This window comes from Rattus norvegicus, chromosome 2 (assembly GCF_021556685.1).
Source record: "Rattus norvegicus strain SHRSP/BbbUtx chromosome 2, alternate assembly SHRSP_T2T, whole genome shotgun sequence".
Taxonomy (NCBI): Eukaryota; Metazoa; Chordata; class Mammalia; order Rodentia; family Muridae; genus Rattus; species Rattus norvegicus.
In genome coordinates, this window is record NC_141535.1 from 251,250,355 (window position 1) to 251,275,046 (window position 24,692).

A 24,692-nucleotide genomic window follows, 5' to 3' on the forward strand; every position below is an offset into this window, starting at 1 on the left:
TTATATTTCTTTAGGGGTTATGGGACTATTTAGATGGTTTATCTGATCATGATTTAACTTTGGTACCTGGTATCAGTCTAGAAAATTGTCCATTTCCTCCAGATTTTTCAGTTTTTTTAAATATAGGCTGTTGTAGTATGATCTGATAATTTTTTTTAATTTCCTCAGTTTCTGTTGTTTTTTTCCACCCTTTTCATTTCTTATGTGTTCATGAGAATTTTTTTCTTTAGGTTAGAGAAGTTTTCTTCTACGATTTTGTTGAAGATATTTACTGGCACTTTGAATCTTCACTCTCTTCTATATCTATTCTCCTTAGGTTTGGTCTTTTTATTGTGTCCTGGATTTTCTGATTGTTTTGGGTCAGGAGCTTTTTGCCTTTTTTTATTTTCTTTGACTGTTGTGTCAATGTTTTTCTATGGTATTTTCTGCATCTGAGATTCTCTCTTCTCTCTCTTGTATTCTTTTGGTGATGCTTGCATCTCTGACTCCTAATCTCTTTCCTAGGTTTTCTCTCTCCAGGGTTGTCTCTCTTTGTGATTTCTTTATTGTTTCTATTTCCAATTTAGATCCTATATGGTTTTGTTCAATTCCTTCACCTGTTTGGTTTTGTTTTCCTATAATTCTTTATGGAAGTTTTGTGTTTCCTCTTTAAGGGCTTCTGCCTGTTTACCCGCGTTCTCCTGTATTTCTTTAAGGGAGTTATTTATGTCCTCCCTAAAGTTCTCTATAATCATCATGAGACATGATTTTTAAAGCAGAATCTTGCTATTCCAGTGTGTTGGGGTATCCAAGGCTTGCTGTGGTGGGCGAACTAGGTTCTGATGATGCCATGCAGCTTTGGTTTCTGTGCTTATGTTCTTGTACTTGTTCTATCTCTGGTGTTAGTTGGTCTTGCTGTCTCTTGTCCAGCCTTTGAGCCTGTGATCTTAGGTGTGCTAGCATTCCTCAGAGACCAGCTCTCTCTCAGGTGGGATTGGGTTACAGAGAACTGTGGCTCAGGGTTAGCTCTAGGGCACACATGGAAGCCAGAAGGTTCACTCTACTCCTAAGTCCTGACTGTTCATTAAAGAGGTCCTGCCACCATTATATACAGAATCATTTTTACACTAGATTATAGACTCCTGCTCATTTTCTCTCTGGATTATACAATACATATTTTTTCTCTTTTTTGACAAATTAGACTGTCCCATGTAACACTTCAGAACTAGGAATGAGAAATAATTCACTGCTATTCATTTATTCAGGACACATCAGGTTGTTCTACATAGAGATATTGTATTTATGGCAGACTTTCATCTATGCATCCAGAAAAAATACTCCCTGACTGCTACAGCACATGGTACTGTATACCATGTTCACCACACCACCACACACATACAGGATGCCTTGAGAAGTATACCAGAATTTAGTTCCCTACTATAATATAGTCATTCTTAATTTGTGAGGACGTACAAGAGTATTTCCTAGGAACTCAGCTAAGTGTCTATATAGTTAAAATTTCAGCTGTCTCCTGCCCACTTTCCTCTTGGGGTATTAGGAAGTTTAGGATGGGTGAAGAAAATTTTGAATGAGTATATTCAGTAAATGAATCCCACTCTACAAGGCACTTTGTACAGCTTCTTTCCTTTTTTATTTTTAAAGACAATCTTATTCAATGTGTAAGAATATTTTTCCTGTATGTATACCACATGTATGTGGCCTATGGAGTCCAGAATAAGGTACCTTGGAACTCAACTGACTAGTTTTGAGCTACTTTATGGATGTTGAGAATGTAATCTGAGTCCTCTGGAAAAGCAGCAAGTGCTCTTAACTGTTGAGTCATTTTCCAGCCCCAGTGTATTGCTGATTTTTTATATCAATAAAAGGAAGATCATTTTAGCTTCTAATATTTCACTGTGAAAATAATTAGCCATCATCTAGATTGTGATGGGCTTCATCAAGAGCTTTCCTCCTGGATGCACAAGCCCTGGTGACCTTCTCTAGATATAGAGTTTCCTAAATCACAGTAGACTAGAATCTGATGCAAAGCTCTAATGTTGATTCTAGGACTGAGAAAGGTATCAAATAAGAAGTATCTGCTATTTACCTAAATTTTTTCAGTTATACCTCAAATAGAACTGATTCCACCTACTCCCCTTTTTCTCTCTCCAGCTTTGTGGAGTACATCAGTGGGCACCAGGATTTCATTGCGCCTTGTAAATCTGTACCTTTAATGTGCACCTTAACACATTAGCATTTTAAAAGTTTCTGATGTGAGCTTAAGCCAAATAAATGCATTACGTCTTTTGGAAATAGTAATCTGTCTCAACCCATCTAATCTTTTTCCAGACCCCAGAGCATGAAGGTCGTCATTATGAATGTGATGTCCTTCCTTTCATGGAAATTGGGTCAGTGGCTCATAAGTATTACCTTCTAAATATCCGGCTACCTGTAAATGAGAAGAAGAAAATCAATGTTGGAATTGGGGAAATAAAGGACATTCGGTTGGTGGTAAGTAAATGTAAATGAACCAACTGGCTGTACCCTTGAAACAGGAGTCAAGAATACAGTAATCATATATGTATAAGAAGAATTCTGTTTTAGTTCTCTCATCTCTATGCACACACAGGGACCCGGAAACATGAGAGGGAAACGTCTCTTTTAGTCCTATTGCTTATCCATTGAATTATCTGAGAATTGGAAATAACAACATAACCATGCTAAAACAATCTAAACAGAAATGATTTTCATGGGATTATAGAAAGCAATTATTGTCTGAATGATTTTAATATTAATATTTTATTTTTAATGAGTTCTTTGAAAATTTTGATTTTATATGTTTAGATCATACTCAACACCGTAACTCTTCCCAGATCTATCTCTCCCTTCCTTCCAACTTTGTTCCAACCAACCAACAAACAAAAAAAACAAACAAACAAAAATAGTAAAAAGAATTTCGAGACAGATTTGTGCTGCCCAAAATGGCATTGGTTGTGTTTTCTTCCACTGGTACTTAATTTATTTACCAAAGGCTGCACTCTTACATAAAAGCCTACCCTTCCTTTCCTAGCAGCTAAGTTGCCAATTGCTCTGTGGTTAGGGGTAAAGTTGTACACCTCCCCCCTTCTCCATGCTGGAATGGGTCTGGCTTGGGCTTGTACAGGTTTTCTGCATGGACTGACAGCTGCTCTGACCTTGCTGTGTCCCGATGATGCTTCCCTGTGCTCAGGCTTCCTTCAGGCTCTTTTGCTCTCCTCTTCTGAAATGATCTCTGAAATTTGAGAGGAGGGGTAATAAATACACTTTCCTTTAGGACTGAGAATTCAGTTTCTTATTCTCTATACCTTGGCCAGTCATAGGTCTCTGCACTTAGTATATTAAGTAGTCTTTTTTAAAAGATCACCAAAATTAATTAATTTATTAAAATAGTAATTGAACATCTACAAACAGAGAATATGGAAAAATCTACCTTGCTTTCAATTTGAAGCTTCATCCCGACTGACTAAGATTCATAGTGCTAAAAGGACTGTGCATACAAAAAGTAATCACGTCTCATCTAGCAAACTGTAATAATGACTTTCTTGCAAGATATGCCCACTGGTAAAATAGTAGCCCAAATATTATGTAAATAATTAACCACTTCTAAGTGGTTAGGTTTAAAGCCCGCTCCATAAGATGGAACCCATACTTGACACTGTTAATGAGGGCAAGAACCTGAGACTAGACAGGTTGTGTGTCCTAGGGGAAACATACGGTTGTTACTCTCCAAATGAACAAAGCAATTAAAAGGCTCCTAATGAGATACTGTTATACCCACAGATGAGTGCACCCCTCAGCCCTTAACAGGGAATGGGCTTCTTTTTGCAGATGATAATTAACACAGAGCCCTACTACTGTGCAACATTCTGAGTGAGAAGCTTTGTAATGCTCTGCTCTAAATGGGATGTCTTTATCACACACACACACACACACACACACACACACACACACACACACACACACCACCTCTACCACCACCAAGGCTCAGGAATCTTTGTGAAGAGGGAATGAAAAGATTGCAAGAGCCAGAGGTGTTGTATAACTTCAAGAAGACAGCATTTTACAGACACAACAGGGCAGATGCACTCATAAGAGCTATAAAGCCAAACAGAATCCCAGCACTGAGGAGGGGAAGTGAGCACAAAGTCCCACTCCTAGCCAGGAAGCTGCTCTTAACTTACAGTTGTCAGAATAGGGAAAAATCAGTTTCCCCAGTGGAATAACAGATGCTCCACACTTCATGTTAACCACACTTCATGGCAAGCTCTGTGTTCAGAGATAGTTGGCCACCATAGACTGGACTCCATGTTTTGTTTTATTCTTGGTTTTTGCCATTGCTTATTTGTTTTGTGAAATTTTTGGTTTGTTTTTAAATAAGAGAAAAAGAACATAGAGCTAGTTTGATAAAGAGGTAAAGGAGAATCTGGAGGAGTTAGGGGAAGAAAAGAATGTGATCAAAATATATTGTGTGAATTTCCCAAAGAATATGTAAAAATATAAAAGTCAAGTCATACGGGAAAATAAAAAATTAGAAAGAAGCTGTTTTACTTTGTTTCCAGCTTAAGGTATAAGAACATGGGCCTGGTGTGCTACAGCTTCCTATTGCTCATGCCCACGTGATGGTGCAGACAGCCCCGCCAGCATGCCAGGGGCCTGCACCTGCAACACCACGCTAGAGTTCAGCGACTCTTTCCATGCGTGTGTGGGCTCCGGGATTCTTTAAGTGATCTTAAGATCACATAAAATTATTGTAGTTTTATATAAGGTCATAGTATGATCATTACTGCATAACAAATAAGAGCAAATAATTAACATATTTTACCATGGAAGGCACAGACGCTAGTGAGAACAGTGACAATTTAGGGTCTTACCGTGTTGTTTAATAAGGTGTATAGAGCATAGCATAAGGAAGACACATAGTAAAGCAAAACTCATTCATATACATACAAGAAAATTAGTAAGCAAATTAAAAGTATAAGTACAGAGAAGTATAGCAATTGATCTGTAATAACTTGTGCTTTTTGCTGTTTTCTCATTTAATGGCATGTTATGAACATAAATTTAAAACTACTTTCGAATGCTGCTTACTGAGCTGTAGGGCTAGGGGGTCCCAGGTCTGCCCCCTGACAGGGCTCAGCTGCTGGGGAAGGCAGGATGCTGGAAGTTGACCATGCTTACCCTACTGTGTCGCCGGGTGGCTGTCAGGTGATAGGGACGCCACTCCGGGGAGTGGGAAAGCACAATCTGAGGCACGGGACAGCCAGAGCTGATAGGGGATGCCCTGGCCTGTGACAGGAAAAGCTGAGAACAGAGTGGGGGCCCACAGGCTAGATCTAGCCCAGTGCAGGATGAATTTGAATGAAGACATTAAGGAAAATCTTTGTTCTTAATACCTTGCCATCACATGCCCATATTTAAGATTTTCAGTATATTTCTATGAATTTTGAGGAGGGGTCAGAGGGTAATATGAGGACAGTACCTTCTATGATGATGAACACTTCGGGGTAAACAAACTGTTTGCTCATTCGTATTTGGTTGTAAAAAATAACACTAATATATATTCATCTTCAAAATTATAATTGGTTTTCTTTAGGGAATCCACCAAAATGGAGGTTTCACTAAGGTATGGTTTGCTATGAAGACCTTCCTCACACCCAGCATCTTCATCATTATGGTGTGGTATTGGAGAAGGATCACCATGATGTCCCGACCTCCAGTGCTTCTGGAAAAGTAAGATCTGATTCAGATCATGTTGAGGAAATGCTAGCTTCCCGTAATTTGCCATGTTCCTATTTTGTGTGTGACAGCCAATGTGAGACTTCAGCTGATGAACTGATTAAGAATCATCATAGAATCCTTTTCTCCTTTCACATGCAAATCATTTGTAAGTCTTCAGACCACTTGTCCCCAAACCCGTCTTTGCTGTTCATCCGCATTTCAGCTTTCAGATCTTTCTCTGTTAATGGATGAACTGTTCTACTCTCAATTGAATTCAAACCCTCCCCAACACAGGATGATGCTCCTACAAATAAAGTCTTTTTCTTTCTCACATCAACAACTTCTTCTTTTTGCTGTCTTATTTCCATAAATACTATATAGACATATGCTATGCCATGAGAAGATTCTCTTTTTCCACTCCTTCTAAAATCAGCACACCATTTTCTACTTTTTACAAGCATCCTCTCCTCAAAAACTTGCCCAGTATCTGCTCCAATTCTCTTTGACCTCCACTGTGTCATTTCACAGGATCAGGAATCACCTCCACAGTCCAAACCTAATTAATGGTGGGTTTCTAGTCTTTACCTTCTTTGACTAATATTCTAGGAGCATTCTAGGCAGCTAATTATCCCCTTTCCTTCACATAGCCTTGTTCTTTTCTTTCTCTTGCCTCATTTTTTTCTTCTTACTATTCTTTGCTGACCATCATCTAGTCTTCATTACTGTTTTCCTTCTATTTCTAGCCTCTTACACTATTGAACCAGGGCAGAGATATTTTGGACTTCCCTTGCTTATTAGTTCTGCTTATTCCAAGGTAATCTCTGAAAGTTAGGGGACCCATGGCTCCAGCCTCATCTGCACTGGACGGGGAGCCCCTTGGTGCTATGGAAGCTTGATGAGCCAGGGTAGGGGAATGCTCGGGTGCTGAAGTAGGAGTGCGTGGGTGGGTGGGGCAGCGCCCTCACAGAAGCAGGGAGAGAGGGAGAGAATGGGGGACTTGTGGAGGGGAAACTAAGAAGGGGGTATTAAAAATATGTTAAAATACTAATCATTGTTATAAAAATCAAAGCAGTTGTGTATATGTCAAAATTGAAAACATTTCAATTTAGAAAAAAGTTGGTAAAATCAAGTAAATAATATGTGCATGTGAAGAAAAACTTTTTCTTGGATTGCTAGTCTCTTGTAAGATTAACTTTATAAGTTTCCTTTTTTGTTTTTTTTTTTTGTTTTTTTTGTTCTTTATTAACTTGAGTATTTCTTATATACATTTCGAGTGTTATTCCCTTTCCCGGTTTCTGGGCAAACATCCCCCTCCCCCCTTCCCTTCCTTATGGGTGTTCCCCTCCCAACCCTCCCCCCATTGCCGCCCTCCCCGCAACAGTCTAGTTCACTGCCCCTCCCCTTCTTTATGGGTGTTCCCCTCCCCATCCTCTCCCCATTGCCGAATCCATGACTCTCTAATTTCTCTGCTCTTGTGTTCTATCATTTCCTAAATTATGCTACATGTAGATCTATAAATACTCCTGCTTCTTTCAAGTTTCTCTGCACCACATAGACTCTGCTCTACACCATATTTCATCCCTAGTTCCTTAATTCTTTGTGCACTTGGTTTCTGTCTCTTTATTTGTTTTTCCCAATAAATGCAGTTTCCCTGGGTGGAAACATTGACCTTCTCATATATGTATATTTAGTATTAACAGTATTCTTGGAATATGGTTTATGCCTTATAAGCATATGTGTGTTGTGGATATAAAAATGTTTAAATAAATCAGAATGATTTTTTAATTATAGTATGGTGGAGAAAAAGCAAAATTGAATTTATGTATAGTTGTATATTTATTATTGAAACAAATATACTTCCATAATTAAGAGCCATCAAGGATATAGTGACTAATGATTGAATCAGGGATATTATGAAGAGGTAAGAGGGTGTAGTTATTAAGCATACATATTTAAGAAGGCAATAGGGTTAAAGTGTGTATCTCTTGGGACTTCATTTAGATATACAAGAGGTAGTGTGACATCATCGTTCTGGAATGCAAACTTGGACATTTTACATTTCAGGATGGAAACTTACCATAAATGCTAAGAAATTGATTAATTGGCTAAAATCTGAACAAATAACATCTCAATTCTCAAAGCTGGCTTCAGAGTTTTAAAGTCTGCCATTCAGAGTAACCTGGCTCTTCTGGGTATTTTCCCATCAGAGTCATCTTTGCCCTTGGGATTTCCATGACCTTTATCAATATCCCTGTGGAATGGTTTTCCATTGGATTTGATTGGACCTGGATGCTGTTATTTGGTGACATACGACAGGGCATCTTCTATGCAATGCTTCTTTCCTTCTGGATCATCTTCTGTGGCGAGCACATGATGGTGAGTCCTGGGGGGAGGACATCTTTCTGTCCATAGCTGCTAAGAAGGTTGCTGAACTGAAGCCTGCCCTCTTCTGCCTCTCTTCAGCTGCGGGAAGGTCAAAGAAAGTTTCACTAGTAACTTGCTGTGTGTTTTGAGACAAGTACACCCAATCTCAGGCCCCTTGCTTGTGAAATGCAGTGGTAAGGCTTAGTATATAGTGTTTCATGTTAGAAAAAAAAATGTGATAATGTAATGAAAGAGAACCATACAAAGTATATTTCTTGTCCTTTGACTTTCCTCTGCTTGCCCCAGCCTTAAGAACAGGCTAATCATGAAGGAGTGTGGCCTTGGCTTTATTCCAGACAGCTGCTTGACCAAGTGACCTAGTGACCCCCATTACCCAAGAATACTGACCTCTTTATATGGCCCCAAATTCTATTTTAAGATAGGCTGAGTTACTGTAATAAAAATAAGAATGATGTCATCCTTACATTGTGGCTAAGATGCAGTTATGTCAGTAAGAATTTGTTTTCATGTTAGGCTTCAGAGAAGGGGCTTTAAATTTTTTTCATTTAAATTACATTTATTTCTTTATTCTCTCTCTCTCTCTCTCTCTCTCTCTCTCTCTGTGTGTGTGTGTGTGTGTGTGTGTGTGTGTGTGTGTGTGTGTGTAAGTCAAGGGTCAGTATCCTGAAGTGCTCTCTTTCTACTGTGTAGGTCCCAGGGATTGAACTCCTATTGTCAGAATTAGCTGTAGTTACTTTGACCCACTGAGCCATCTTGCTGCTACAGGGACTATTTTTCAGTTCTATTATGATCTGATAAGTAAAACCAAGTCTCTGAAGCCAGTTTCCATGCAGGAGACAGTGTAAGAAGATAAGAATTTACCCACACTAAATTCCACCTGAGAGGCTCTTGTAAGGTTCCTCCAGCAGAAATGCCCTGGAAGTGAGATTTGGACACCAGGGCCCTAACCAGAGTGATTTTTCCAGAATACGACGGTGTAAGCTACCATCTCTGCCTGGAGGCTGAGACTATTTTTTCCCCGCCCATCAAGAGGAATAGGTCATATTGAACGGTTGGCAAAACCAGAAGGTTTTACAGGAGGATTTTGACTTCAGGCTAACCTGAGCTACATCCCAAGGCACTCGAAATAGATGGTGGAGATAGAAAAGTGTGACTTGTGATGATGAAGGAGTTAAACTCGACACAATGAAATACTTTAATGTTTTATTTCCTGGAAATCATTTTACCTTCATAAACAATTTATTTTGTGGGCCAAAGTTTTCCCTAAGAACATTCTCTGTCAGCCTTCAATGCTGTGCTCTTTCTTGTTGACAGCCCCAGTGAATGACTTTCTAGTGAATGTTCTTCCTCAGCTGATATGAACACTGAGTTATATTTCTTTTGTTTCTGATGCTGTGGTTTATCTAACACAAAACAGGTAATTAGCTGGATCACCTATGGAATACATTTGCTCTTCTTCAATTTGATTTTTCTTAGGATCAACATGAGCGGAATCACATTGCAGGGTATTGGAAGCAAGTTGGACCAATTGCTGTTGGCTCTTTCTGCCTCTTCATATTTGACATGTGTGAGAGGTGAGCAGGTACCGGAGTCATTCCAGGATGAAATGTGCCTTTCTATGTCTACTTCTATCTTTCTAGGAAGAATTTTAAAATGAAGCATGGTGGTTGGGGATCCATGGGATGGAATATTGGAGAGGTCAACATCTTCAGATGAAGCTGGTACTAAGTCAAAGGTTTAGTCCTTTATACATGCAAAGCACTTGGCCTCTTCATATTTTAAAGTTCTGCATCCCTTATACTCTGTAAAGTTTATTTTCTAAATAAAGTATACTCCTACCCCTACCACATTCCCCGTCTCACTCCACTGTTGCAATGTTAAGAGAAGCTCTGTTCCGCCTTTGTGTTATCTCTTCATCTTGTTTGTTTTTGTTTTATAGAGGAGTGCAACTCACAAATCCTTTCTACAGTATCTGGACTACAGATGTTGGAACAGAACTGGCTGTATCCTTCCTGGATAGATTCAAGGCTTCGTGTTTGTCTCCCTAACTGCCCGGTCCCCATGATCATTTTCTGTGTTTCTACTGATACTCGCTGTTTGAGCTCATCCAGGGCTTTGATCCTCAGACTGATAATAACAATTAGAGATAAGTAATGAGAAGAATTACTATGTTTTCAGGCTGTGAAAGCACACAGAGTGGGAGTGTATAGGCTTTCCCTGTTGCTAGAGTTTTAGATTCAGTTCAAAGTTTCTGGTCTTAAGGATACCCTAAGTCATCTATTCTATAAGGAGGAGCAGCTTCTCCCCAAGCTGTGGAGTCACCTTCTTACTCCTGTGGGAGATCTAGAATAGAGGTCACCTGTGGGAGAGACTTCTACTGTAGAAACCTTGGGACCAAAGTCACCATTGTGAAAGGCTTCTGTGGTTCAGTGGGGATCTGAGGTCACCTGTATGAAGGACTTCCATGGGAAGTCAGGCCTGTGTGTAGTTTTGTCAGTGGCTTCACTGCGTAATCCAGTTCCTGAGGCTCTGTGGGAATGAGACTAGGGTAATTAGTTCTTGAGTAATGCTGAGAATTCCGGTTGGTCCACATAATCACCATCTGCATAACTTCTGTAAAGAAACAAAAATGAATTAACTTACCTCTTTAAGGATTCTGGTTTTAACATCTAATATTCTAAACACCATCTTTAATATTCTAAGAGAAGAAACCTCTCCCCTGGAGTGACAGAGGGTTGTGCTTTTCCTTAACAGCTAAAGCCTTGACCTGTACTCTTGAATATATGTGTCTAGTGGTAATGTTTATGTCAGTTTCTTAGTGTCACAGAATTTTGTGAGAAAAAAAAATACATACTATCAGTACCTTTAAGATGAAAGAGTTTTACTTTATAACCCACAATGGTAACCGCACTGGAACAATCACAATGTCTAGTTCACCACTTTCATTATATACATAGGATGAAGGGCAAGAGAAGCAAATACAGTTTCAAGTCTTGCAGCAAATAACCATCTTCTCTTTATTCCAGGGCACTGTTGGTCATAAGAAAAAAGGAGGAATTGTACTAAATATACTAGTTAATGAAAGATGGATATAGAGTTCACACCTGTCAAAATATTGGAAAGATATAAGCGATTTTGGATGCAGTTGTTAGAACAGAGAGCAGCTGTAGTCTGGTTGTCTGCTATTACTGACAACACTGTCTTCTCTATCTCACAGTGTGGGCTCTAGTGTCTCAAAATCTCCTCAGTAGGTTTACTATCTGGATCCATAATCCATGCCTTTACTCTGTGTCCTTCCATCCTCTGCCAGGCCCCCTTGCCTTTGTTGCTGAATCTGCTCCCACAGAGCAGCTCTCTCTTGTTTATAGAAACCTCCAAACCCAACATAGTGGTTTCCTCTTGTTTCCTGGTATTAGGAAGTATGATTAGTTAGTTTTAGGATGGAACTCAGGCATCTTTATTTGAACTTTTTCAGTAATTTTAAAACTACTTCCCATTTAGAAACCTGTATCCACTATACTAGTGCTTTTCAATTTATGACACATTTGAATTTCCTCAAAACGTACTTGAAAGACAGGTTCTGCTTTACCAGCTCTAAGAGGAACCCAATTACATTTGTGAATAAACTACAGTTTTTCTCTTTTCTTGACTTTTTAGAAAAACTTTTTAGAAAAGTTTGAATATCGCGTTCTATAAAATTTTTGTCAGAAAACACTAATCAGTGGCATCAGAATACCAGGCTTTAATAGTAGTGCCTTTCTCAAAACCTCTTGAACGATCGGAAACAAAGTTGAGAGGAGTGCTATGTCCTCTTAGCGCATGTTCTTGGTGAACGTAACCTTCCTTCACTGTACACTTGCAGATGGCTTTCATCATTGTGGCAGGTATCTGCCTCTGCCTCTACTTCCTGTTTCTGTGTTTCATGGTATTTCAAGTATTCAGAAACATCAGTGGGAAACAGTCTAGCCTCCCAGCCATGAGCAAAGTCCGGAGGCTGCACTATGAGGTAAGCACCTATCATGACTTATTCTAGAGATGATGTCCATGATCTCCAACTTTTCAGACATGAATAAAATCAATAACTGATTTTTAGTGTGTGTGTGTGTGTGTGTGTGCGTGTGCGTGTGCGTGTGCGTGTGCGTGTGTGCGTGTGTGTGTGTGTGTGTGTGTGTGTGCATGTCGCAGCACAAGTGTAGAGCTCAAGGGAGAGCTCTGTAGATTCAGTGCTCTGCTTCTGTGTTCAAGGGATTAAATTCAGATTGCTAATTGTGAGTGCAAATACCTTTATCCTCAGAGCAAACTTTCTGACCCATGATTCCCAGGCTCCGGAGTAGTTTACATTCTCTAAAATAGCCAGTGGCTGCTTGTGTAGAGTTCAATAGTCTGCTTATAGGCCATATTTCTTATTCAAGATAAACACCTAGCCTCCTCCAATCTCTATTACAGGTGACACATTGATTAGATCCATTGTTTAAATGGTTGCTATGTAAAAAGAGGAGAAACTGCAGAATCATGGGTTCTGCGTAGCCAATATGCACAGAAGATACCCTAATCAGTAGATACCATTCCTTTTTTTTTAAACCAGAATTACTTTCTCAAGTTTATTTTCAGAGCTGGAGTGACAAATGAGAAAATTCAACCAAAGCGGTTTCACTTTATTAATATGTACCCCATGCACAACCAGAGAAGGGTTTTATTACAACTATAGAAAACTTGCATTTGGTTTCTTTGAACCCTCATGGATAATTATATAACCTGTTTATAGGGAAATTGGCAGCCTCATAACCTGTTGTGAATGTAATTTACTAGGCTCCAGCATCACTGTTTCATAAAAGATTTAAAAAAAGCTATGTTGTCCAAAAATTTCCTCAATTACATTCACCTCTGCAGGAAGGGTATTAATTTGTGAAATTATTTTACTATCATTCTTAGATATTTGCTTTTGTAAATTTTTATAAATATATACATATATGGAGAGAGAGGGAGAATGAAAATGTATTAAAACGCTCTTCCTATCTTTCCTAATAGGGTCTGATTTTCAGGTTCAAGTTCCTCATGCTGATCACCTTGGCTTGTGCTGCCATGACTGTTATCTTCTTCATTGTTAGTCAGGTGAGTGGATCCTACCTACGGCTTCTCAAGAGTCTATCCCTGGAGAGGTTCCTTCCTATAGCACAGGAGATTTTGCAGAGCTGCTGAGGACAGAAGTAGAGAGGCTTATTTTGTTTAGCTAACCAAGCCTTGCTTGTTTAGACCATTCTAACATGGGACTTTACACTGGCTGGTAACACAGACTGACTTCCCCTTCCAGTCCTACCTTGTAGAAAGTTACTAAATAAAACCTTTAGCCATATGGAAGGAACATTTCACTTAAGAGGTTAATCCATCCCTGTGGCAAAAATAAAAAATAAAAATCTGACACGCATATGGTTAATTTGGTTTTAGGTCCCTAGCTAGCCCTAATAAAGGTCTCTCAACAGGTTTTAGCCATTCTGTCACCTAAACATGAACATAACACGAAGTCTCATTGATAGAAACTTACCTTTATACTGACTATTTCTAAAACTTAGTTTGATATACTTAAAATCTCAATAATGATGATTATAATTTTAAAGTATTGATTACTTACCTTGAAAAATTGAAAAAGTCTATCTAAAATCTGATTATTCAGATGGTAGTCAGTTGGGTTTCACAAAGTTCTTCTGAGGTAAGTAAGGTAGGAACTTTAGCCATGTTTTCAAAAATATTAACTCCCATGGCTTCTGGGTATTTCCATATACTCTGTTTTCCAGAAATGTAGTAATTTAATGGGTTACTTAATATTTCTTAGGTTTAAGCTTTTTAAAATATATAATAGTACCATATATACAAGTAATATTGCCAAGTATTTAGTATAGGCCCTGGCATGTCATAGCATGAATAGCTACATTAGTAATTTCCCCAAATGCATACAAGTTGGAGACTAGAATTCAATCATTCTGGATCTTTTGGCTGGGTTTCTACCATTGCTATATTTGAACAGTATGGAGCAGCATTCTGGCAAAAGCCATAGGAGATCTTTTCATCTGCTAGCAAATTTCCCTTTAGTCCATGAACTCTATATGGATTCTTTTGAAAAACTATGGTTTACTTCTCAGAATGCTTTTAAATAAGTAAAATAAAATATTTTAGATTTCAAAGAGAATCATATATACATGCATTCAAATGTATATATTGTATATATTTATACAGATTACAGATAATTAGACTTATTATAATCATGTCATCAGCACCTAATTTATGTACATATATTATTTCATGGATAATGCTAATATCATCAAGATTTGTTTTAGATATTCAAACTAAAGAAAGTATCAACTCCAGTTAGAATATGAAAATAAGGATACGTTTATTTCTGCTTAGTTCTGATCCCTTTAATTCCACACATGGGAGTTACAATGTTTGAGGTTCCTCTGTTAGCTATGTAGACTGGGCTATATTGAGTTTCTATCTCTGTTCAAGGTTGACTACATGTAGAAATAAATAAAACAGCAGACCTACATTTGTTTACACACAGTTTACCCTCTCTTCTTTGACTTGTAATAGGAGTATATTTGGATCAGTTTATGCAGTAAAGCTGTTGCCAATACTGAATGATTTTTCAAAAATATTGTGAATGCAGGGAGGGGCATGTTTGAGAGGAGTCAGATCCCAGGGTAAAGCTCAGATCATCAGCTTCAGGAACAAATATCTTTTATCAGCTGAACTATCTCTCTGGCTAACAAATACATCCTTAATTCAATTAATCCATATTCAATCAGAGGGTTTGGATTAGGCTTCACTCCACTTTTTACTAGTTTCCTCATGTCACCATTATGTTTCCTACTCCTCCATCCACTTATCAATGTGCTGTTCTTAAACAACCTACTGAGCGCCTTGGCTTTGAGAACAGGAATCCCTGATTCAGAAGTGGAGTCTTCAGTAAGGTGGACCACGCTCTCAGGGATGCGAATGGGAAAGGCACCTCCATTCTTCAGGCACGCCTCTGCCCTTTTCTTCACATGCACACTTTTGAGCCACTGCCTTTCCCAATGACTTAATTCTGCAGAACTCCTTTCACCTGAATTCTAGAGGGATTAATGCCTAAAATGACTGTGCTTTGCTAGAGTTTAGTCTTGTACATGTTTAACTGTTGCACATTTTAAAGTGATGGAAACTATCTTACAACAGAATTTGCAGCTTTTCTTTGGATAAAAGGATTAATTTACCATTGCTCCAGTATTGGACTCTAGCCTGCTTTCTATATTAGCTGCAATAGTCAGGTGGGTGGATTTCAACTCTTAGGGGATATGATGTCTTTGAATTCCATTAGTACCACATATTCCTCCTGCTGCTTTTCCTTTTTTCCCTCTCTTAAAACAGTTTATTTATAGATAGCTAAAACATTTTCCTACATAACTGTGTCCCAGGCAGTGGTAATATAGTCATCAGAGTCTTATTTTCTAATATTTTGGAATGTCAGAGCAATGGGCTTACTTGAAAAAAAATCTATTGGATAACTTTTTGAAATGGATCTCAGCCTTAGGTAAAATGTATGTTTTTAAAACTCCCATTATACTTGTTAGAGAGTTTCCATTTACTCCCCTATGAAATCTATGTGGGGAATCAGGATACTGAAACTCTGAGGTCAGGAATGAAAAGCATATGGAATGCCGTGACCCGAGGCTTTGTAGCTGGGGCTGGGATTCAGTCTTTAATACCTGCTATTTTAACAGTCTGAGTCACAGCAATGAAGAAATGCTATTCTACAGTCTAGTCTTTTAGCCCCTTTCTTTCTAGAAGAGACAAGTGTTTGTTTGGAAGGGGTATTGGCAAAGAACAGAAGTATAGTGCAGGAAAGATGTACAGAGACCTTCACTGAAGAAGCTCCCAGAAGACTGATATGTAGGTCAAGATACATGTAATAAATGCCCAGAGAGCCTGTTCCCAAGTTCTTTTTCTTGGCTTACATGGATGTAAGCAAATGTTTTCTGTAAGAGAACCTGTATTGGGAGTTTGGAAATGTTGTTAGTGGATTGCTGGTTGTCAAAACTACTGGGTATACAGATGCCCTTCAACAGAGGAATGGATACAGAAAATGTGGTACATCTACACAATGGAATATTACTCAGCTATCAAAAACAACGAGTTTATGAAATTCGTAGGCAAATGGTTGGAACTGGAAAATATCATCCTGAGTGAGCTAACCCAATCACAGAAAGACATACATGGTATGCACTCATTGATAAGTGGCTATTAGCCCAAATGCTTGAATTACCCTAGATCCCTAGAACAAACGAAACTCAAGACGGATGATCAAAATGTGAATGCTTCACTCCTTCTTTAAATGAGGAAAAAGAATACCCTTGGCAGGGAAGGGAGAGGCAAAGATTAAAACAGAGACTGAAGGAACACCCATTCAGAGCCTGCCCCACATGTGGCCCATACATATACAGCCACCCAATTAGACAAGATGGATGAAGCAAAGAAGTGCAGACCGACAGGAGCCGGATGTAGATCGCTCCTGAGAGACACAGCCAGAATACAGCAAATACAGAGGCGAATGCCAGCAGCAAACCACTGAACTGAGAATAGGTCCCCTATTGAAGGAATCAGAGAAAGAACTGGAAGAGCTTGAAGGGGCTTGAGACCCCAAAAGTACAACAATGCCAAGCAACCAGAGCTTCCAGGGACTAAGCCACTACCTAAAGACTATACATGGACTGACCCTGGACTCTGACCTCATAGGTAGCAATGAATATCCTAGTAAGAGCACCAGTGGAAGGGGAAGCCCTGGGTCCTGCTAAGACTGAACCCCCAGTGAACTAGTCTATGGGGGGAGGGCGGCAATGGGGGGAGGGTTGGGAGGGGAACACCCATAAGGAAGGGGAGGGGGGAAGGGGATGTTTGCCCGGAAACCGGGAAAGGGAATAACACTCGAAATGTATATAAGAAATACTCAAGTTAATAAAAAAAAAAAAAAAAACTACTGGGTATAAAGGGATTTGACCTCACTTGGCTGCAGGGTATAAAGGAGCCTCTGTATACAAGAGAGTTGTTGAAATGTAAAATCAGGAAAAGGAGGAGTGTGTAGAGGGTAACATAATTTTTATTTTTTGGTGGTTATAGTGTTGTGAATACTTGAGTTTTCTCTTTGAAAATTAAAATAGAAATAACTACCCCTATACCTTACTATTGAAAGAATTTGGATCTACAAGGCCTGCTCTGTTGCTCATTTTGGTTTATGTTGGTGGGAATGAGTTCAGCATGTCTAAAGCATGAGTAATTGAGGAAACAGAGGGGAAAATACAAGCCAGTTTCTTAACTCTGGGGTTACAATATCTGCATGATTGGTTTATGTAGTTTACCTCTCTTCCCACTAAGAAATAAGCATTTACAGATATAAGTCTATAGGTATTTAACTAAGTGTCTATCCCAGGACCAGTAGAAGGGGCACAAATTTGTTATGTTCTTAGACAAGTTCAGCTCTTATGTATTCTTTATCATCATGTATAATTTATTATATACATATATATAATAGAAGAGGTTCATGTTCTCTATATAATATATAACCATATATGACTTACCATAAATTGTATATTACTGTGTTTAATCCTAAACACAGTAATGTTTAAACTAATTATAAACTCTCTCTAATATATGCAGGGCATATATATAGTGTTGTTGCCCCACTCCCCAGATTTGAACACATAGACTTGTGTGTGTGTGTGTGTGTATGTGTGTGTATATATATATATATATATATATATATATATATATATATATATACTAATCGAACAATGGCCACTGAAGTGAGCTTCTCTGGTAGTTATTCAATCTGCTTCTTTTAGGAACCAACCCTGCTTTAGATAATGTCTTATCCTTGTGTTATGCAGTCACTAAGATGACCTTCTGGAGTTGGACCCATGACTATGACTTTCTAGTTGAGCAATCTTGGACAAGATACACCTTTGGGCACTTCAGTTTATCCATGCATTGAATAGAAATACTGTCTCCTGCCTTGGTTATTGTTCTCTCTCTCTCTCTCTCTCTCTCTCTCTCTCTCTCTCTCTCTCTCTCTCTCTCTGTGTGTGTGTGTGTGTGTGTGTGTGTGTGTGTGTGTGTGTGTTAATATACCATTACCAAGGCAATTTTTAGTTGTAACAATTTATTGGGGGGGTGATAGTTTCAGAGGATGAATCCATGGTTAACATGGCAGGGACCATGACAATAAGCAGGAAGACATAGCACTGGAACAGTAGCTGAGAGTTTACATCCTGGTTCACAACCATGAGGCAGAAAGGGAGGTAACTGGGCATAGGATGAACTTTTTGAAACCTCCAACCCCTTGTGCCACTCCTTCCAACAAAACCACACCTCCTAATCCTTCCTAAGCAGTTCCACCAACTAGGGGCCAAGCATTCAAGTATATGAGCCTATAGGGTCCATTCTCATTCAAACCACTACACCTTTCTACCTCATAGACTAGTATAGATACTAAATGATATTTTTCATATAAAGTGGATGAATGTTATTCTGACTTATCTTCTACTTTTACAGACGAATCTCAACTTTGATATTATCTCTGTTAACTACTTGCCCCAAGTGGTAATAAAGGAATCTAATAGAGCAAAGAATGTAATGTATACTTATCACATATTTGACTTTTCTTCTCATTTTTACATAAAATTGTTATTTATTATGGACTGTAATATTTTCTTTACTTTGAATCAGATTATCCCTCCTTTCATTCTCTTCTTCTATCTCTCACCTCTCTCCTTTTTCTTCTTTCTTTTCCTCCTTCACTGTTCTTTCCTTCTTAATCATCTAGTAGCACTGTCTTTGATAAGATCCCCTACAACTGCCTTCCCAGGATCTGTATCTCCCAAAAATAAATCTGGTGGTTTCCCCAATTCCTTGCATAGTGTTATTTCTCACAACCTTCACCCTCACCAGCTAATGGTATTGCCCTCTCTGGGCCTCCTCTCACCTGGACTTCATTAGCCTCCTCTTCATGAAAAAAAAAACTGTTTTACCCTGAGACTCTTCTTCCTTCATATATAATCATATATTATTAGCTGCTGATGGTAGTTCCTGTATACCTACTGAAAGATCTTGTTCTTCTCATCTCCTAGTACAAGTTAAGAATGTTCATTTCCCCAACACAAAACTAACAAACCTGACCTTCAGAGCCCAGAGATTATCTTGGAATACAGTAGTCTTACCACTCAAAGCCTGTTTTTATTCTCTAAACAAGTTAAGACTCGAGATCTAGCACAGCTAATTCCTCAGAGTCTATGACATAGACACCCTCTACCTTGTTTCAGTTGCCTAACTCATTAGTCTCTTCCACTGTGAGAGGTATCTACATCCATTAAAACTTCTCTTCAGTCGATAGTGAATTATTGTTCACCCTGCTGAGTTCCCGTGTTCAGTTGTAGCTCTCCTTTCTATTTCCTTATGTTCCCACAGGCATTCTTGTAACATCTCTATATTATCAGGTATTGAATACTGCTGAGTACCAGGCCTCCTATTTTTTTCTGTTTCCTTGTTTCCACAGATATTCTTAAAACACCTCTGTAACAACAGATATTAGTTAAATACTATAACAGACCTACAGATATTTACCTAGATGAGTCAATTATTCCAATCCTAGGAAGAAGTAATCCATCAATTATATCAGTTCTATGGAATGAGGAAAGTTCAAGAAGCTTCAATCTTAGACAAAGAACCACAGACAACTAAGGAATCCTGAAAGCAGAAGAAATAGTCTTCCCTGTGGAAGAGCTGACTACTTGGTTACCTGATACCAAGTGGTCATCCCAGAAAGCATATGCATACAAAAAGCATTGATTAGGGTCAGCATTGATTATAAGGCTAAGTTCATGAGGTTATACATTTAGTTACACATGTACTCTCTCTCTCTCTCTCTCTCTCTCTCTCTCTCTCTCTCTCACACACACACACACACCACATTTAAATGAAAAAGAGGCTGTGAATTTGAAAGAAAGTGGGTATGAGATGGTACATAGAAGAGTTTGGAAGAAGGTAAAAGGAAGGGGAAATAATGTATGTTATCATCTCAAAAATTAAAAATTCTAATGCAAATCTTCAGAGAAATTGAAAATGCAAATTATGTAAATTAAGTTTCAATTAAAGTATAAATTATGAATTTTCTCAGTTTTTGCTCAAAAATGTAACCTCTTACATGCCCCTTCCTTAGTTGAAGGCCCATTGTCCCAACAGAACAGAAAAGCTGCTTTGTTCTGTCTTATATCTTAATGAGCCCATCCTCTGATAATTGGACTAGACCAGAAGCATAGATTTCTGCAACTCTTTTTATTTTAATTTATTTATTCATTTTATTATAAGTACACTGTAGCTGTCTTCAGACACACCAGAAAAGGGCATCAGATCTCATTACAGATGGTTGTGAGCCACCATGTGGTTGCTGGGAATTGAACTCAGGACCTCTGGAAGAGCATTCAGTGCTCTTAATCGCTGAGCCATCTCTCCAGCCCCTCTGCAACTCTCTTAAAGCTTCTTTTCCCCTGCCATCATATTCACTGAACATCAGTCTATATTCCACATGGTGCAATTTTTATAAAGTGGGCACAATCTGTATTTTAATGTTAGAGTGGCATTTAGAGACATTGCTAAGAAATCATAAATAGCTTCAATGCTGACCCATGACCTAAAAATAGTGATGGTTACTAACTCTATATTTGTCAGAACCACAACCTGGACATTTCATAAAATATATTATTTTCCAAAATAAATTTTCCAAATTGAAGTAAACCCCAAAATGAGTTTATGGTGGTAGTTTGTTTTATGAGTCACAAACATGAAAAATTATATACTACAAGGGATAAATTAACAATGGTAAGTCTATAATTGGATTTCCTGGTTTCCTGACACTCCAAGTTTTTTAAGAACAAAAATATATAGTTAATACCTTACTAGGCTTAGGGACCCTTAGGAAGGCCTGAAGAAACACAGATCCACTATTGCATAAACAGGAGCCAAACTCAACTTTTTTGTTGAAGTCATTAACATTTAGATCCATTCCGCATCTTGGAATTTCTAAGTATAACCCAGACTCATTTAACTGTCAGAGAAGCACATACCAGTACTTCTTTTCGTCCACACTTAAAATTTCCTATAGCAAGCAGAAGTGTTCAAAATCATTTCAGTGATCCTGCTGCTTGTACGAATTATTAGTCACTCAGCTCAGCAGCTCTGTAGCGATTGTTAGTATAAGTCATATATCTTCAGAACACTCTGAAAACAATCACTAAGTAATTTTCTCACACAGAAGCGATTTCTGAACATCTCTTGCAAAAATGGAAAGTATATGGGAGATTCCTAATTACTTTTATGAGTAGCTTACCTAGAATGGCATCTCGTAAATAAATATCATATATTGTTGCTATCTCCCACACAATTTCTAGAAATTACATATATATTCAATTCCAATCTATAACTCTGCAAGTTTTTAAGGAAACTGAATTCCAGAGACCTCACTCTTTCTTCACTGAGTAAATGTGCATTGTTTGTTTACTGGATGCACAAAGAACATCAAGATGCAACCAAAGATGTTGCAGCTGCAGCAAGCAAACCATAGATGGTTTGACCTCAGGGAGCTTTTGTTTAGATATGAAGAAGGCAAAGAAGTTGTAACTGTGTATGAAGTCAAATGCAATTCTTTGAAGAATATTTAGACTTTGGTTTCCAGGAATAGATGCTCTCAAAGTTAAACGAATGCATAGCCAAAAGTTTAAAAAAAAAAAAACTGTTGTCTTTGCATTTGACACTAGAAAATCCTCAGGAGACCTTATTTACATGGATTTTATTCACATTAAAATGTGGAGTCTTTTAGGGCCCTTAGCTTTTCCATTTGAAGAAGAGACTTGGCTTTCATGTTGATTGATTTCTATATTGGTATTATACTTTTTTATTTTACTTAAATACCTTCTCTTTTATCTATAGGTGACAGAAGGCCATTGGAAATGGGGTGGGGTCACAGTTCAAGTGAGCAGTGCTTTCTTCACTGGAATCTATGGGATGTGGAACCTGTATGTCTTTGCTTTGATGTTCTTGTATGCACCATCCCATAAGAACTATGGGGAAGACCAGTCTAATGGTGAGTCTCTGTCTTTTCATTGCAAATTCATTCAGTATTGAGTAGACTTGTCTGCAAGATTTAGGCAGCTAAAATCCTGCGTTCATCAGTTAAACTTTCTTTCCGATGTCTTTCTAATACTAACAGTGTAACTGGATGGATTCAGGAGCCATAAAACGAAAAGTCAAGACAAGCTAAATAGCTCTTAAATATTCATTTTTTAATCTCTAAAATATATTGAAAATGTTTCACTCTTATAAAATATGTTCCAGTTATAGTAGTAAAGAATAAAATTTGTTTTTCTTACTTTTACTTGTAAGCAAAAAGTACTCTGTGATAGTATGCTACATTTATTCCTCCAATAACACAGTTAAATGCTGAGGTATTGGGTAAAGGTACCCGTGATTTGCCCTTTTCTTCTCAGTTCTCTTTATGAGTTTTTGCTGTGCGGGTGTGTGTGTGTGTGTGCGTGCGCGTGCATGCATGTGTGTACACACGCACACACTGGAATCTACCTAGAACTCATGTATACCTAACAGGCATTCTCCCATTGATCTAGAGTCCCATTTTTTTTCAATAATTTGTTTTCCAAGCCACTCTTCTGTTTTCAGATAATCCTTTCTCCTAGTGCTGAGAATGCCACCTTTTCATTCCTTATAATCACAGAAACTCAAGACATTGATCCAAAAACTAATTGTAGTTAGGCAGTCTGGTCACGTCAGAGGAAAGGAAACTGAGGGCCAGATTGTTAAGTCTCCATCACAAAGGGAAATGATTATCCCTGCCCAATGCTGTTCATATGTAACAGATGGCCAATGAACAAATTTTAATAGCTATTCTTTTATTTTATTTCCAGTCTTACTTTTTTTATCTATTTATAACCGTGTCCTCATTGTAAGTGTAATATAAGACATGTTTTCTAAAATTAGTACTAGTGTTTTCTATCTAATTTGGTACAGAGATGAACACCTTGACATCTCCTTGCAGTAAAACTTGGCCTCTCTTTTAAGTACTCAGTGTGTATGTGTGTGGTTGTGGATTCTGTCTTCATCAGAACTTGTTGAAACTCCTCTATGGGGCACAGTCTGCATATTGCCTCCTTGTACAAAACATTGTTTCTGTGTGCTGGTGGTAGTTTTGAGCCAGGTTGATAAAACGTCAATGAAGTTTTCATGGCAAGTCATCTTAATACCTTTAGTAAAGTAATAATAATTGGGGCTAGAGATGAATCAAATGCTGAAGAGCTTGCCGTCTAAGCACAAGTACCTGAATGGGTGTCATCAGCACCCATGTAAAATTAGGCATCATCGTATGGTGTCTGTAACCCAGACAATGGCGTAAAGAATGTTGGGAGGAAACAAAGACAAGCAGATCCTCAGGTCTTGCTGGTCACTAAGACTGACTAAAACAAAGAGTTACAAGGTCATTGAGAAATGCTGCTTCAAAAAGTAAGTTGAAAAGCAGTTGAAAAAGATACTTGACATCTGTCTTCTACCCAAATGCACACATGCACCCATGCACCTTATATGTATGCACAAATATATATACACACATACTACAAATAATTTGTCTTAGAAGAATTTGGAGTAAACAGAGTTTCTTGAGGTTTGAATTGTATCAATTTTCTTAGATGTGGAACTGTACTCCTAAGGAACAGATCTGAGGGAATATGGTTGAACTTTTTAATGCATAGAGGTGATCTATCCCAAGTCTTCTCTCTCCTAATGGATTCTTGGTTCTTTTAGGGCAAGATTAATTCTGGTTTTTGTTGTTTTCCTCTTTTGGAGATAAAGTCTCACTGTGTAGCTAAAATGTGAAATTCACCAGTCTTAGTGATGATAATAGAGGCACACAACAGTCAGGAGAGGGACTGCAGTGTCCAGAAGCAAGTACTGTTCAGATACTATCATGAACTTTCATACTGCACTGTTGCTCTGTGGGAAAGCATTCTGGGCCTATCTTCCTTCTTATATTTCAACTTCTTTGAAATGAAGAGCTCTTGACTCTCAGTTTTTAATTTATCTCTGGACATGAGTCTTAGGTGAGTCAGTTTACCCACCTTTCTAGAAGGTTTGAGGCCTAGGCATCCATTAGTTTCTGTTCCACTGCTGGTCAGTTCATGTGTTACAATATGCAGCATACTGGAGCATACGGCTTTTTAAACAGCCAGTTTCCATAGTGCCATTATAATGGGACTGTGGATTACAGAAAAGAACATTCATTTTATTTCATGGTCATCCTGCTGCACTTTAACAGAACCCACATGGTCTTGGATTTGACTTGAATTTGAGGTGATACTGCTTTTGTTTTGTTTTTTTCTTTCAAGGAAATAGCAAGTAAAACAATTGCTATGTTTCCTAGATGTTGTAAAAATATGCTGTGGGGGGAACCCTGGGGAGGGGGGCAGTAGCACAGTCTTCTTTTTGTTCTC

At 38.3% G+C, this 24,692-nt stretch overlaps 1 protein-coding gene across 4 annotated transcripts in view; it reads left to right on the forward strand.

The window, feature by feature from the left end:
* The window catches only part of Wls (Wnt ligand secretion mediator), a 123,174-nt gene that overhangs the window by 84,971 nt on the left and 13,511 nt on the right, over positions 1-24,692 (forward strand). For all 4 annotated transcript variants that reach the window (XM_087628142.1, XM_087628137.1, NM_199408.3 and 1 more), the window contains 8 exon segments: positions 2,329-2,490; positions 5,612-5,748; positions 7,944-8,112; positions 9,598-9,695; positions 10,061-10,124; positions 11,984-12,127; positions 13,150-13,233; positions 22,129-22,282. In XM_087628142.1, coding sequence (XP_087484268.1) covers positions 2,329-2,490; positions 5,612-5,748; positions 7,944-8,112; positions 9,598-9,695; positions 10,061-10,124; positions 11,984-12,127; positions 13,150-13,233; positions 22,129-22,282 — 1,012 coding nt within the window.